The sequence below is a fragment of the Chaetodon trifascialis genome, chromosome 10 (genome assembly GCF_039877785.1).
Source record: "Chaetodon trifascialis isolate fChaTrf1 chromosome 10, fChaTrf1.hap1, whole genome shotgun sequence".
Classification (NCBI taxonomy): Eukaryota; Metazoa; Chordata; class Actinopteri; order Chaetodontiformes; family Chaetodontidae; genus Chaetodon; species Chaetodon trifascialis.
In genome coordinates, this window is record NC_092065.1 from 9,955,904 (window position 1) to 9,971,453 (window position 15,550).

The 15,550-nt window shown below is 42.8% G+C and overlaps 2 protein-coding genes across 4 annotated transcripts; one reads left to right on the forward strand and one right to left on the reverse strand.

The window, feature by feature from the left end:
- Window positions 1-84: 84 nt before the first annotated feature.
- Window positions 85-10,094, forward strand: ap4e1 (adaptor related protein complex 4 subunit epsilon 1). 2 transcript variants are annotated; one of them, XM_070972813.1, is made up of 21 exons: window positions 85-426; window positions 1,400-1,471; window positions 1,574-1,697; window positions 2,028-2,101; window positions 2,171-2,292; window positions 2,413-2,572; window positions 2,655-2,821; window positions 2,917-2,990; window positions 3,092-3,214; window positions 3,317-3,426; window positions 3,515-3,654; window positions 3,873-3,985; window positions 4,080-4,198; window positions 4,670-4,972; window positions 5,656-5,767; window positions 5,857-5,995; window positions 6,068-6,323; window positions 6,515-7,069; window positions 7,155-7,345; window positions 7,429-7,589; window positions 8,417-10,094. In XM_070972813.1, the coding sequence occupies exons 1-21, from the start codon at window positions 286-288 to the stop codon at window positions 8,575-8,577; spliced, it is 3,417 nt and encodes a 1,138-aa protein (XP_070828914.1). In that variant the 5' UTR covers window positions 85-285; the 3' UTR covers window positions 8,578-10,094. The 2 variants fall into 2 exon arrangements, with proteins under 2 accessions (XP_070828914.1, XP_070828915.1); XM_070972814.1 differs by having other exon boundaries at window positions 161-426; window positions 3,515-3,662; window positions 3,881-3,985.
- cyp19a1b (cytochrome P450, family 19, subfamily A, polypeptide 1b) lies at window positions 10,076-15,196 on the reverse strand. 2 transcript variants are annotated; one of them, XM_070972819.1, is made up of 10 exons: window positions 14,976-15,196; window positions 13,580-13,782; window positions 13,132-13,282; window positions 12,896-13,050; window positions 12,580-12,756; window positions 12,371-12,485; window positions 12,172-12,286; window positions 11,915-12,077; window positions 11,587-11,828; window positions 10,076-11,508 (listed from the first exon to the last, which is right to left on the reverse strand). In XM_070972819.1, the coding sequence occupies exons 2-10, from the start codon at window positions 13,734-13,736 to the stop codon at window positions 11,263-11,265; spliced, it is 1,521 nt and encodes a 506-aa protein (XP_070828920.1). In that variant the 5' UTR covers window positions 13,737-13,782; window positions 14,976-15,196; the 3' UTR covers window positions 10,076-11,262. The 2 variants fall into 2 exon arrangements, with proteins under 2 accessions (XP_070828920.1, XP_070828921.1); XM_070972820.1 differs by having other exon boundaries at window positions 12,896-13,058; window positions 13,140-13,282; window positions 14,976-15,064.
- Between the last annotated feature and the right edge of the window lie 354 nt (window positions 15,197-15,550).

A 15,550-nucleotide genomic window follows, 5' to 3' on the forward strand; every position in this document is an offset into this window, starting at 1 on the left:
GTCAGTCTGCTGAGCTATTGACGCCTGGCAGCCACTGTTCGCGCAGAAGGTTTCTAATAAAGTTTCCCAAATACAAGCGGAAATGACATCATTTACAAGCCTGCTGAATCAAAACAATGGCCGACAAGCAAGCTAGCTGTTCACCTCTTGTGGTCTTTTTAAGTGTTTAACAAATAGCGTTCACTGGCTCTATGTAAGAATCTCTGAATGGGATGGATAGATGATTTAATCGTCGTATGTTGAAAGAAAAAAGCCAGCTGCCAGGCCCCGATTTTCGCTGCCAAAATGAGCGATGTTGTGGAGAAGACCCTGACAGTTCTGCCGAGCCTCCTGTCTTTAGACTCTCAGCCTGGTTCTGCAAAACTGTCCTCCACCTCAAAACTAGGAAACCTCATCAGAGGGATCACTGAGCTCACCTCCAAACATGTGAGTGTGATGTGCTTAAAAACCGGAGGTTTGGTGAAATAAGACGCGTCATTTGTTGATGATATGCTCTAACGTTAGCTTGCTAAGCTGCCCATGCTAACTCAAAACAAGATGTGTTTATATGTTTTAACCCACTTGCTATAAGCTAAGCATTCCGTGCAGTACTGTGCTAAGTTTTAGACTGACTTACAGACACCCTCTTGATTCGTCTATGTTACTATTATGTGATAATACAGGTGAAATCCGAGCTGTGACCATTTTAAAAACGTGTCCAAGGTTGGTGCGTTCAGGTGCTTGTGATAACCTCAAATTTTCCAGGTTTGAGAGTCAGCTGTCAGTATGCGTTGTATTCACAAACTGTGCTGTAGGAGAGGAGAGTGAGAAATTGTTTCGGCCTATCATCTGCCAAGTTTTTAATGATGTAATATCTCACAAACATATGAGTGCACCATTCAGAAATGGCTTACAGTTAATGTTGTCAGGTCATGTTCACTGTGATGCATCTAAAGCAGATCTCTACAATTTGATTTCCATTGCGCACTGGCATGGTTTACTTTTGGCAGTGGCTGTGAGTAATATAAAGTGTATCTAATCTGTTGTTTTCACCTGCTGCTGATCATTTGCATAAAGGGTAGGAGGATTTGACACCTCTGTAATAACAAGACGCAACTTATGCTGTTCCTTTGCATCACCACAGCGTAAAGAAAAGAGTTCGCACCCATAATAGTCATAAATATATAAAGGTTTACATTTGCTTCACTGGCTCTGATATAATGAATATTAACTTATCTCACCTTCTTGAAATAATTGTATAAATGGATACCTGGAAGCGCTTCTCTGTAAGATCCTGGTGTGTAGTTCAGTTCATGAACTACACACCAGGACCTGTGTGTGCCACCACCAAAACATGTAGTGCCAAACCTAGCAGTCTCAGTATTTGATCCTATCATCCTCAAATGTTTCCCCTGCTCAGGAGGAGGAAAAGCTTATTCAACATGAACTAGCATCCATCAAAGAACATGTGTCCTCTCCCAACACCTCCATGGTATGATTCTCCTAATTTTCCAATTCTTTCATAAGAAACCAATTTTTTTCATATTGCTCCAGTGATGCCTGAAATTAATGATGTGTTTACTTCTTCCCTCAGAGACAGATGAAGGAGCTCATGGTGAGAGCGATCTACTGTGAAATGCTCGGCTATGAGGCTTCGTTCAGCTACATTCATGCCATCAAACTGGCTCAGCAAGGCTCCGCTCTGGAGAAAAGAGTCGGTATGTTCTAGTAAAAGCTTCCACATTCCTCAGCATCTTCACTCAGTCCCCTGATCAACACAAGCTGCACATTTAGAAGCTTTTTCAGTTGTCCATCCATCCATTTTTTATACTGCCTATCCCTTTTGGGGTTGCGGGGGGGCTGGAGCCTATCCCAGCTTCGGGCGAGAGGCGGGGTACACCCTGGACCGGTGCTTTTTCAGTTGTTGATTTAGTAATTTTTAAAAATTTTTTATTTATTTATTTATTTTCCAGAAATTCATTTTAACAGCTTCACTGCATCTTCCTACTCTGCTTTGGACAAAAACTGACGTTGTGTATGATTTGCAGGTTATCTCGCTGTGTCTTTGTTTCTGAACGAAAGTCACGAGCTGCTTCTTCTCCTCGTGAACACTGTATTAAAGGTGGGTGTTTTTATGCCATTTGTCCTCTGGTGTCTGAAGAATGGATGTTGATGCATTTTGTTTTTTCAGGATCTTCAGAGCACCAACCTTATTGAAGTGTGCATGGCTCTAACTGTTGTCAGTCAGATGTTCCCCAAAGATATGATTCCTGCGATCCTTCCTCTGGTCGAGGAGAAACTTAATCATCCAAAGTAAGAAAAGCTGTTTGCCATTTGAGTCTGATTTGTGACCTGTGTTCTTTCAGGTGTATTCATTAATATGATAAACTAAAGCGTGGATGTTTAGAACAGTTTCTCCTTACACGTTTGTAGAGAAATCATTCGCCGAAAAGCCGTCCTGGCGCTGTATAAATTCTACCTAATAGCACCGAATCAAGTTCAGCACATCCACAACAAGTTCCGCAAAGCTCTGTGTGACAAGGATCCCGGTGTCATGACAGCCTCACTACACATCTACTTACAGATGATTCAGGTAATTTGTTTTTCAGGACTATTTATTTGCAAGGTTATGACTGCACATAACAGTAATACCACTTATTTTTCTTTTGTTGCAGGAGAATCCAGATGGTTACAAGGACCTGACAGCGAGTTTCGTCACCATACTGAAGCAAGTGGTGGGAGGAAAACTGCCCATGGATTTTAACTATCATAGTGTCCCTGCTCCATGGCTGCAAATTCAGCTCCTCAGAATTCTGTCTGTGCTTGGGAAAAATGACCAGAGGTAATTCTGACTTATTTTGTCCCTCAGTGAACTGGATGTTTTTGCTGTTCTGTGGTCACACTTGAATCATTGCGCGTCTGTTCTCTGTTTGACAGCACAAGTGAGATCATGTATGAAGTCCTGGATGAGTCTTTACGCAGAGCAGAGATGAATCATAACATCACCTATGGTATGTTGCATTTAATGTCCTGTTTTTTTTGTAAATTTGGTCTTTTGAAATCATTTAGGTGCTTTCTTTAATCACTTGTTGAACTCCCTCTTTGTTTCCAGCAATCCTATACGAGTGTGTAAAGTGTATTTACGCAATTCATCCCAAATCTGATCTTTTGGAAAAAGCTGCAAAGTGCATTGGCAACTTTGTTCTGTCGCAGAAGATTAATCTCAAATATCTTGGTAAGACCCAAAGGAAGCCTTTGATTTCAATCTTTTTCGTCATTGATGATCAAGACTTCAGATATTCACGGTAGTAAATTGGTCTATTTATTGTTACTGCAGGCTTGAAGGCCCTCACCTACGTGGTCCAGCAGGATCCTAAACTGGCCCTGCAGCATCAGATGACCATCATAGAGTGTCTCGATCACCCCGACCTCATCATCAAGCGAGAGGTGAGGCGGTGACTGTTGTAGGCTGGATTTTGGTGTGATGGAATTGTGTGTTCACAGCATTCTGGGCCTGTTTTCTGTTTTCCTGTAGACTCTGGAGTTGCTCTTTCGGATCACTAACGCCCAGAATGTCACAGTCATTGTGGAGAAGATGCTGGAGTTCCTGCGTATCAGTAAAGATGACTACACTACCATTGACCTGGTGGGGAAAGTTGCAGAACTGGCAGAAAAATATCCTTCTCATAGATGATTCTGAACGTTGTTCAACTCAGATGGTTGATTAATTAATTATTGTCGATAATATAATGGATTTTATTTTGCACATCTTCCTGCTTCTCACTCAGATGTCATTAAATCAGTTAAACCTGATAGAAAGCACGGTTTGAGACATGTTGTGTACCTTCTTTGTTTCTCTTTTTTCTCAGTTTTTTTCCTATAAACCTTTATACATATGCACCAGACAATGAATGGTTCATTGAGACCATGAACACAGTGTTTTCAGTAGGTGGAGACATGATGCAGCCTGACATCCCAAACAGTTTCCTTAAACTGCTGTCTGAGGGTGAGACAACCACACACTCCTCTTATCCTCTAGTGGTGCTGTGTTGTGATATTTCAGTTCATTTTGTAACGCTAACTTCTGTTTAATGAGCCAGGATTTGACAGCGTGGAGGAAGACAAGAAGTTGAGGCTGTTTGCTGTGGATTCATATGTCGCTCTGCTGCAAGGAGAGCCCGGCAAACTGCCACAGCGCTTCCTCCAAGTCATCAGCTGGGTGAGTGCTGTCTGCACAATAAGTAGTCTATGCAGTTTGCATATTCTTGGGTGATAATGGTGGTGAGAAGAAGAAGAAAAAGGGGTACAAAGTTTGGTTTACAGTGAAGGATGAGAGGAGGTAAAAGTGAACATTGGTTAGAATAACTTCAGGAAAACAGAGGAAGCACCATAAAGAAACAATATCATTTTAAAAGTGCGAGTGGATCATTAAAGATCATGAAGAGTTAGTTGACTTGAGATTCCCAGATGTGTCACTCAAATCATAGTTAGAAATCTAGACAATAAAAGCGCCTTTGTTCTGGTGGTGTGTCTCCTGATGGACCATCAGAGGTGAGAAGATCTCAGGCCCATGTCAATTTGATATGTACGTATCTGATAGCCTAAAAATCCTAGATACAGACACAGGAGTGAATCTTTCAGTGTGTTGAATACTACTGAATAAAGATTTGGCCCTCTCTGCTGTGTACAGGTCCTCGGTGAATACTCCTATTTGAGGGAGGAACTTGAACCGGCCACAGTCCTCAGGCTGCTGGCCAAACTGCTGGACATGAAGAAGACCAGCAGTGAAACCAAGACCTGGGTCCTCATGGCAATGACCAAGCTCTGTGAGGGCGGGGCAGGCGTGTCTGTGGCTCGAGAGGTTTCTGAAACATACAGCAGCTCCCTGGACACAGTGCTGAGGCAGAGGGCTCAGGAGCTGCAGCACCTCAGCCAAGACTCTGAACTACGAGCCAGGGTGATACCCCGAGACGCGGGCCTGGAACCTCTGGAGGTAACATGCAGGCTGCAGAATTACTGTAATGATGTTTCAGTGCACAGTAGTGTCACTGTAATGTTGTGATAATATATTGAAAACATGGGGACATTTACTTTGACTGCTGTCAAAATTTGGTGTAAGATGCCAAAAACAATAAAACGGGAAATGATTTAGCCCTTGAAAGCAGATGATGTCACTTCGTGGATCCTCCTCTCTGGCGGAGTAAGTGCTCATTACCTGATGGTTGGAAACAGGACCTGCATACACTTGCCCTCCATGACACATAGTTGATCAGATTAAAGCCAGTCTTTATTGAAATAATGCAAATCATCTTTTCATTTGTAGTCACAGCAGCTGTTTTGGCATGTCGTGAGCAGTCTGATGGGTTGGGTTTACCGTAGAACTCCGTTCAGTATCAGACGCAGTTCCAGTCAAGAAGAGAACAAGAATGACCTGATGAGTCATGTGTATTTAGGAATGACGTCCTAAATACACACACTCTGGTTGTTTTAATTGCATGTAGTCTTTTTATTGTGTTTTGTGGCAAAGCAAAGTGTAAACATGATATCAGATATATTTGCATAATAAGCACTCACATATGACATCCTTAGTTTGTAAGTCCTGTGGAACTCTTCCAAACGATCTTCTCATCCTCATCAAAGGAGAAGTTTAAACTTGCAGTCTTTGTTGGTTTCTAGGTGGATTCGTCTCTGTCATTTCTGGATGGATTTGTGTCAGAGGCGTTGGCTGCTGGCGCTGCTCCATACAAGCCTCCCCATCAACGGCAGGAGGAGCTAGCTCAGGCGAAAGGTAAGACGCATGAAAATATCCAGGCTGTGGCGGATTTGTCAGCTCTGCCTTGTTTTTTTTTTTGTTCTTGACTGTGATGTCTGCCTCAGCGTTGAGCCTGGAGCCATACGGCCTGTCCCTGCCCATCAGCATGTCCTCCTGCAGCATCGCTGACAGACAGTCTCCTACACTGCTATCCATGAGCTCTGGTCTGTCAGGCGATAGCACCGACCTCTCACACAAAGGAGGGTAGGTGGACTGAATTGAAATAGTTCACACACAAACACCTGGCTGGTTTAGAACTCATGCTTTTTGTTTCAGCTCTACCACTCTGAAGCTGGAAGGTGTGAAGAGGGTGTGGGGGAAGGAGGGCTACTTGGTGCAGAGGGAACCTGTGGAGGAGGTTGCCCAGGTTGAGGTTCCCAGTCCCCTCCGGTCCCCCAGCCAGCAGGGTGAGGCTGAGAGCTCACACAGCCAGACCCCCACCCCTGCACCCACCCCTGAGCCTGAACAAGAGAAGCAGCAGCTGGCCTCTTCGCTGTTTGTCGGCCTGGGCTCCCAAAGCTCCGTGTGTCTGGTGAGCTTTTTAATTGTTCTTTAGCAATTTGAGCTGCACAAAATGAAGTAAAGCTGCAAGTTGTGATACATTTGTCTGATATTGTGATTGCAATATGAGGGCTGGCAGGATTAAGGCTGCCAGTAACAGCTTTGGCTGGTGTATTATTACAAATACATCTGTGCATGCACAAAAACTGTTCCTTTAAACAGATGGGAAAATCTGAGCCGACACCCCAGCGATTCAGAAGAAAAGCCAAAGGTCCAGGCTCGTCCCCGTGTGTCAGCGAGCAAATATCCAACTCCCTCGTCTCCGCTTCGAGCACAGTGGATAAGTTGCTGTGCGACAACCTCCTGGACTCCAACGTCACCTCAGAGCTGCCGGTTTCTTCGCCCACACAGACATCCCATCTCTCTGAGAGCCTCACCACTGCTAATGGCACCTGTGATGTCGAGTTAACAGACAGTGACATAAAGGGAAGTAACCCCTCTCTCATTAGGGATAATGGTGTTGCAGTAGCTGCTGATCCTGCTCCACATGAAGACCCAGACGGACCTAAAGACTTGTGTCTCAGTTCTCATCTTCCTGCGGAGCTCGCTGGACTCTCCCACTCAGAAATCACTCCACTGTGCTCCAGCCAAAACCTGGATCTCTCAGTCTGTCACGTGCAGAAAGAGGATTCGATAGCACTCGTTGTTTTCATTTACAACTCCTCTGACACTGACGCTCAACAGATACTGCTGGAGCTCGACTCTGGTGAACTTGAGGTACAGTAATTATTGAACAGAGACTTCTTAGTGACGTCTGCTGATAATTAGGCATGTTAAAGGCTGTTTTCTCGTCATGTTTCAGGTGTCTTGTGAGTGTGACAGTCCAGTGCAAGAGCTGAGAAGCCTCGGTGTAGCAGTGTGTCAGTATTCCCTGACTGTCAGGAGGCCTTCAGTCAGTGTTGAAGTGGTTGGGATCGTATCGTACCTGTTACCTGTTGGGACTCGTCAGTCGGCGCAGTTCTCCTACAGACTGCCTCTAACCAGCTTCATCAGGTGAAATATTGTCTTCTTTATTTTCACGTGTGGCTGTGCAGAGACGACGAGTGGCTGACTGTAACTTCACATGTTTCCTTCAGGCCTTTGACTGTGTCCACAGAGGAATACGGGACGATGTGGCTGGCCTTCTCCAACGATACAAAGCAGAACCTGACGCTGATAAGTGATGGCCAGGAATCTCTCACTGCCACTCTGAACGTGCTGAGGAAGAAGCTGCAGCTTCATGTCGTGGAAATCATCGGTGAAAAGACATTTATATCTAGACCAAAGGTGTCAAAGACAGGAAAAACATACGGATATGTGAATTTTTTGATGGACATATATGTATGGTGTCTTCAGTGTTTATGTAGTTACTCTTAAAGCCTGAAGGGGGAGACAAGAGTTCCACAATGCAAGTTTAAGTGGCTGTCAAGTCAGGGACAAAACTCCTTGAAAGTTAGTTTATACATAAAGTGTGAACATTCTTTCTTCACCTTGGAAAGAGTTTCACAAAATAATCCCAACACGAGGTCCGCTAACTTTTTTGAGAGCTTTTAAGGTAGCTGATGAAGACCAAGAGGTGCCATTAAAAGGTACAAAAAAGCATATCAAACGTCAGAGTTAAAGTTAGCTTCATGCCAGTTTAAAAGCATGAATAATAAAAACAAAACAAAACAAAACTGTAATAAAGACATTAATTGCAAATTATAAAAAACATGCTTTGTTAGAAAGAATTATATATTAGTCAGTTTAGGCAGATCTGCAGCTCCAGACCCTTGTTAGTCTTTTAACATCATCGCTTTTTTTGTCAATCAAGCTCCACTTACTCACTTGTTTCAGAGATTTCTATTTTGTCAGCTGCTGTTTGCAAGCTCTAAAATGACCCACCAAGTTCAAGTCATTAGTTTTTAGTGCATCTCAAAGCACGGTGTATGCATATTTTAAAACTGACAAACATGCATACTGTATGTGAAAGGAGCAGTGGTACAGTATTTGAACAAAAGGTTAATATGTGTACAAAACATGTGTCCCATGTGCTATATACTGTCAGTGAGTAACCTTTGTACCTTAACCTATACACCTTTACAGGTATGGAAGGCATTGTAGCTTGCCAGCTCCTCCAGGATCAGCCATGTCTGATGCACTGTCGTGTGCATGCGGGAACGCTGTCTGCATGGCTGCGCTCTCCAGTCCCCGACCTGCCCGACTGCCTAATCTACTACTGCCAGAGAGCTTTACAGGAGCACTGAGCCCGGACTGCAGCACCTCCACTGACAGCACTGAGCAGCACGACCCCCTGACACTGAAGAGGAAGGTACACGGAGCAGTAGTGCAGAACAGAACAGCAGACAGTGCAGAACATCTGCTGCATTCTCATCTTTATATCACAGTGTTTACAGTTTGTTTATCTCTTCCACTAGATGTTACTCTGCAGGATTTGTTTTTTTTGTCCATGAGGCATTTATTTCTAAGTTAAATTGGTGGAATAATTCACAGGATTATTTGAAAGTCATGGCTGGTAATAACCTCAGGGCCAAAAGATTGTGTGTGATGTTTCAGAAGAACACTAATGTCTTAAAATGATGGCAGGGCTCCATAATGACTTGAAGATTTCAATGGCTGAAGTGTTGTTTGTGATGTAAATGAGTACGACAGTCTTGGTATAAGGGGAAAATCGTCACGTCCAGGCATGCGTGCTCAATAACAACATATATTATGTCCCACTTTCTAATTTGTTGCATGATTTTTAAAAATCAGGAATATTTTCAAGGTAAGAACGATCCTTGCAGTGAAGCTTGTTTGGATTTTAATCAGACAAAGACATAAAAGTGATCTCAGTTCTTCATTTAGCATCTTAAAGCGTTTCTTTGCTGTTGCTTACATCTATCTTGAGTTCTTTTTCATCAACACTGACTGAAGCAATACTGACTGAAACGGGGAGAACAACACAAATTCTTTCCTTCCTTTTCAAGAGTAGCAAATTAATTGTTCATCATTTCTGGTGAGGACTTGGATAAACCATGATAGGGGTAACATTTACAGAAAGCTGCTTTCTCAGAAGCTGCTGGTTTTCACTGCTAAAGTAAAAAGAGGATTACATCTGCGTTTGTGTAAAGGACTACATGATGCCGGCATTAACATCCAACTGCAGCCACATATTTCTTACATCCATGATGAGAGCATTTTGTCTTAAATGTAGCACTGAAGATCCCTCTGCAGTGTCCGTGTTGCCATAAAGTCATTATGATGAGGAGCGTTTCAGTTTCCATGCTTTGCAGATGCTGCCCTCTCTGTCATATGATGATCTATGCACTCATGTTTCTGGTTTGTCAGTTTTGGTGAGAGGCAGATTTTAGTGGTCTTTGATTATTATATTTTTGTATCAATGCAGTATTAAAGACATATTTATTGGATTTATATTCTTAGAGAAAAGATTTTATATTAATTTCTCTGAAAGAAAAGAAATCATTGTACTGTTGGATTGTGCTGTGCTGGGTTTGACTTGGCTCGGCCTGTTTTATTTCATTCAGCCTGAAGGGAAAGTTTGTCTTTGCTCTTTTTTGTTTTGCCTGTGTTTTGATTTGAAGCACAGCGTGAACCTAACAGTGTGTCCAAAAGTCAACCTTAACCCAACGCCTTATGTTCTAACGCCAAGGTGGCGTGTTTGATTTGTGCCTGTGGTACAGAGAAAATCATTGTTTCTTCGAGTGCCTGTCACTACATTCTGCTAACTTATGAATAAATTCAACACATGTAAATTCACTTGATTTTGGCTCAGTGATGATTCATGAGATACATGCCCCTGGTGTAGACCTGGAATAGCTATGACTCAGATGTGCTGGATGTTTTAGCAAAGAGGAACATTAACTCTGAGCTTCTTATGTGATATTGGCTACATGGAAAAAAAAAATATTTTACATGTATTAAATGAGCATTGTTTACTTGATCATACACCACATGTAAAAAAAATATGAGTAACATTTGATTGATTGCTTGTGTCACACAGGACACATTTCCATTCACTGAGACCCTGAAATTAGATCATCTCCATCTCTTATCTACATAACTTTTTTAATATGATGAGATTTAACATCAGAAAACAATATGAGATAATAGGGGTAATGGGTTTGTCCTCATACTAATGTACCATATATACAGTACAACTAATATTTTACATTTCTAGTGTGTGCTATTACTTGACATATACATCTAACTGCTCCCTACTATATTTTCCCTTTGTAAGTTTGGGTTTTTTGAAGTGGGCTTGTATGAGTTACTTTTCCAGTGCCAGTTTAGGGAGCTAAGCAATGCACTGCTGAGGACTTTGGCAGCAGAAAAAGGCATTTTGGCCACCCAAGAAAAGGCCCACCTTAAAACCGACATCAGTTTAAGTGTACTCTATGTTTGGATTATTTTCACCACTTTACTTGCCATCAGACAGCCCTTTATGATGGTTAACTGAAGCTGTTGTGTTGCTCTCTCCAAACACACCAGACTCCTTTAACAAAAACAGTAATTTAACCTCTCAGAGAAGAGAGGAGTGGCTGATTGCTACCGCTGCCTCATACTCTTAGTTTGTGTTATTGTGTGTTTTCACTGAAGCTGAACAAACCCTTTAAAACACAGAAGTCACACAATAACACAAACAAACAAACAAAAAAAATCTAGGCAGCAGCAGACCAGCAGCTCCTGTGTTCTGCAAGGAAAAATTCTTGTTTTTGTTGAAGGAGTCTTGTGGAGTTGGCGAAACATCTGCTGTAACATCACAAATGTAGTGTTGCTATTTGAAACAAACTAAGAAACAAAGAACAATTGAAACCCAGAGTACCAGAGTTAATGTTTTTTTTCACTTTTGTGTTATCTTGGTCAGGGGCTCAGCAGGCTCAGCAGACTCATCCCCTTCACTGTATCAGATACTATAATACTAAGTAGCTTCAGCTGTGAGGGGTTTGTGCTGTTCGGGGGATAAAGCGCATGGTCAGGCTGTGCTCGTCCTCCACGGGCTGCTGTGACAGGTTGTTGGTCTGCCTGATGCTGTTGAGGGTGCAGCCTGGGCGAGGACACACAGTATAGCGAGACAGCAGAGTGACCAGGATGGCCTTCATCATCACCATGGCGATGTGTTTGCCCACGCAGGAACGAGGGCCGCAGCCGAAGGGCTGGAAGAAACGACTGGGCACCTGCCAAGCAGAGGAGGCACACACTCAGCTGATGTTTCGTGTCTCTAGTGTTTCGCCACATACTGTTAAATAACTTACTGTTTTTTCAAAATTGGTCAGGCTGAACTGTTTGGGTTTTGGGAAAAATTCACTCTTATGCATGAGACCAATGTTGAGAATGATGTTGGTTCCTTTTGTAATTTTAGTGCCTTCGATGATGTCGTCCTCCAGAGCTTTTCGCATTGTGAAATCCACCACAGGATGGAACCTCAAAGACTCATTGATGAAGCTCTCCATCACTTTCAAGCTTTGATAATTGATGTTCTCAGTAGCTTTCTCACCTGTAAATGAAAATGCAGCGTTTGCAGATTGTTGGAATAGTGGCTTCATGCAGTGAAACAGATTGAGACCACACAAAAGCATTTACTCAAGACAGTGTTCATCTCCTCTACTATCCTCTGCTCTGTGTCTGGGTGTTGTTTCAGCAGCATCAGCATGAAGAAGAGGCTGATGGAAAGTGTGTCCGGCGCCGCAATCACCATCTCCAGCACGCACTGCCTGACGTTATCTGCTGAAAGCTCCCCCAGGTTCTGCTCAAAAGAAAATGAGGACATGCAGAATGAAGCAAACACATGAGATGTGCTCTGTGACAGAGGGAGTATAGATTTTTGAAAAGGGGCAAACCTGAGCAAAGATGAGCTCTGTTGCAAAGTCAAGATCATCATCCAACTTCTCAGACTCATTTATGATCTTTCTTTTCATTTCAAGAAGGCCCTCCATCGCGTCTTGCAGCTCCTGGCTGTTGCCGCAAAAAAGCAAAGCAGAGATTAGTCTGGAAAAATCACAAGACAAGACTCATTTCTGTGAGGTGTGAGGATCTTACGCCGCTCTCTTGTGCTTGTTGTACAGCCATCCAATCTTGAAGAATATATCAGGCTTTATCAGAACTGTCTGCCAGGTCTCAAAGTAGTTGTGGATTTTCATCAGCAAGTCCTTTTCTGAGTTAGGAGGAAGAAAAGACAGAGTCAGGAGCTGCAGGCGTCAGTCCAAGAGCTGGAAACATTATTTACGGACAGTGAACATGCAGCTGACCGTTGAGCGGCACCCTGAGGAAAAGCCTGTTGGAGATGTCCACCACCATGGCTCGCAGCAGATTGAGAGAGTCCACGTGTCCGGAGCGGTCGGTCATCTCCTGCAGGCTGTCCAGGTGTTTGGCTGTGGAGCTCACGCAGATTCCCACCGTCCTCTGGAGGCCGGGGCCAGTCAGAGCTGCAGAACAACCACGAAGCAGTGCAGTAACTCTAGTACAACGATGCAGTGTTTCAGCAGGGGGCCACTTATTATTCTTAGCTTATTAGACACATGAACAAGAGGTGAAATAAGGCATCACAATCCAATGGACGCTCACCCTTAGAAAAGTATGTCCTCACTTTTTTCCAGAGGAGGACGTCACTGTTGAAAATGATACCCTTCCCTTCCATCCCAACGCACTGCAGCCCCGTTTTGCTGCCAAATCTGGCTGTGTAGTGGGCGCTCTTCAGAACGTGATACACTGCCGAAGACCTGCAAGAGTCCCCGGGCTTTTACTTCCACATTCACGGGATAAACTGTGAATGTGAAGAGGTTTATCTCAAAAAGACCTGCCTGCTGAGAATGACGGTCTCCTCGCCGTTGATCCAGACGCGGACAATGCTGCCGTATTTGTTGTTGTAGTAGTTGCTGGCTGTTCCTATCCCAGTCCACATGAATCTGCTGTAGGAGAGAATAGGACCGAGCCCTGCCAAGAAAGGAGGACCTGGGAGACAGAAACAGGTAATGACGTGAGACATGATAGAGTCCATGTTGCGCTAATGTATGTGTGATGACTGGCAAGTGAAAACAGAGGAACTCCTGTATGGAAATCAATAAACTCTTAGATTATTTCATCAATCCTGTGATGCAGAAACATTTACTTTGGATCTAAATTCCATGTTTCTATTGTGAAAATTTACTGCCACTGTTCACAGTACAAAACACTGAAGGAAACAAATATTTCTCATGTTATTTACTCTCATGCTTATTTACAACTACTTGTGCAGCTGAGGTGTCTTACCTGGGATGTGTGACCGGTTTGATTGGCTCCAGGCGGTGAAGACGAGCAGCAGCAGCAGCAGCAGCAGCAGCAGAAGCAGAGGGGTGGTGACTTCAGACACTGTATCAGCCACCGTGGAGCCGACGGTGAGTATCTCCAGCGGCAGCATCCTGTTCATAACGCCTGAGCAGGCTTTGACACTGTGCTCATAAAGCTTCTCTGTCCTTTAAACAACAGACAAACTAAACTCGTAAAATGAAAATAGAAGATCTCTAATCTGTGGCCAGCCGTCCCTTTCATCCCTTGTAATTCTCTTGTCCTTCAGTGCTTGGATGAAGGCACACATTAAAGCCCAAATACACCCACGTCAAGCTCTGTGATGAACTGTTTGTATCACAGTAGTGTTACAATATTCCCGATCTAATATCTCACTAAAGTGAGATAGAGTGATGGATCATTCCCTTATTTTGTAATGTTATTACAGGTTTATCACACTCGTAAAGTTAGTGTATTCTCTCAATATATTGAACACAGTAAGTTGCAAAAGTAATTTCTCTCTTTGATTATTTAAATAATTATTATTACACAGTTTATCAACTAAAACGAGCACGATGGATTCAGAACCAGAGAATGTGAATCAGATTTGGGTAACACTTTCAATTGCGACCACATATACAGTATAATGCTTTATCTCTACACTTAAAAGCACACATAATGCTTTCTGATGCTTTTCATCAAGAGTCATGAAACATTGTAGATGTTACTCAGACTGAATTAGAACGACCTGTACGCAGCTCAGCAGTCAGCTGTACTAATGACTTGTCCTATAATAGCGCATCATGAGTTATTGTATGTGTTAAGTAAGGACATATTGATGCATCCATAATCAGAATCAGAATCAGAATATATTTGTTGATCCCCCGGAGGGGAAATTGCCTTTCAGTTACATCCTGTCCAAGAAACATAAAAAAGACAGTGACACATAACAGAGGGAGGACAGGAGCGGGAGAACTGTGGGTCGCACAAGTCATTTTGCTTGTATCAGTCATAAAACTTTTTCTTTTTTACAGTTTCCTCCCTCATAATAGCGACATTGTTTTCCTGAATGTCTTCATGTTTTCAGATCAAACTGTGCAGTGACAGAACATGGCCAAAGAGAGACATGAGAGACGTGAGAGAGAGTTAAAGTTTCAATTGAATTTCATAACGCAGATTTCTGCCTCACCTCAGTGCCTCCATACAGGAACAAAGCACACAATTCACTTTTTAAACTGAGTCAAAAGTCAAGGTGGGTTATTGATTTTCAGCGCAATATATTCTCACATGTTTTTACATCTGGATAACATTAAAGCAGTATCTTTTTACTGGTCTAAGCATTATTTGCTTCTTCATTACCAAATCAAAGAATAATACTTACGTGTCTTGTTCTTTCCTACTCCTGACAAGTTAAGAATGCAGTTTGAGGAGATGCTCTGCTTCCTCCACTGGTGTTTAAGATGATCAACATCCTTCTACCAAATAAATCAAAGTGATTCAAGTGTTTATAAATCCTCGCTCGAGCCTGCACTTAACTGGTTGCCTAGAAACACTACCACTTCGGGGTTACAAGTACCATTACATGGCAGGCCAGATAACAGTGCATGTCTGAACCGCAAAGCAGCTTCAAAAAGAACAAAAAAAGTGTTTTTGGGTTTTTTTTTTCATTCATAAGAATGCAAAACCTTCAGGTCTTTTATCGGCTGTATTATGCTTCATTTTTTTTTAGATGGGATTACTTAAGGTTTAGCTTTGTTCAAAAGAAAGAAGCCCCACTGTCCAATTCATCAACCCAGGAGGCTTTTCAAGGGGAAATTAATCAGCTGGGTCAGACTGACCTGTGTCAATAGGAGCAAGGATTCAGCCAGCACTTCAAAAAAGGAAAGAGAGGGGGAAAAGAAAATGCCGGTCTTTCTAATTAAAAGTCTTCAAAATTTCAATTTCAAATGGGCGTGA

Coding starts and splice junctions, on each gene's coding strand:
- cyp19a1b (XM_070972819.1), bottom strand. CDS start 13,736: ATGAACAGGATGCTGCCGCTGGAGATACTCACCGTCGGCTCCACGGTG. Junction 12,287..12,370: donor AACAAGCACAAGAGAGCGGC/GTAAGATCCTCA, acceptor TTGCGGCAACAG/CCAGGAGCTGCAAGACGCGA. Junction 11,509..11,586: donor TGACCAATTTTGAAAAAACA/GTAAGTTATTTA, acceptor TCTGCTTGGCAG/GTGCCCAGTCGTTTCTTCCA.
- ap4e1 (XM_070972813.1), top strand. CDS start 286: ATGAGCGATGTTGTGGAGAAGACCCTGACAGTTCTGCCGAGCCTCCTG. Junction 3,215..3,316: donor GATTAATCTCAAATATCTTG/GTAAGACCCAAA, acceptor TTGTTACTGCAG/GCTTGAAGGCCCTCACCTAC. Junction 7,346..7,428: donor CCTCTAACCAGCTTCATCAG/GTGAAATATTGT, acceptor TGTTTCCTTCAG/GCCTTTGACTGTGTCCACAG.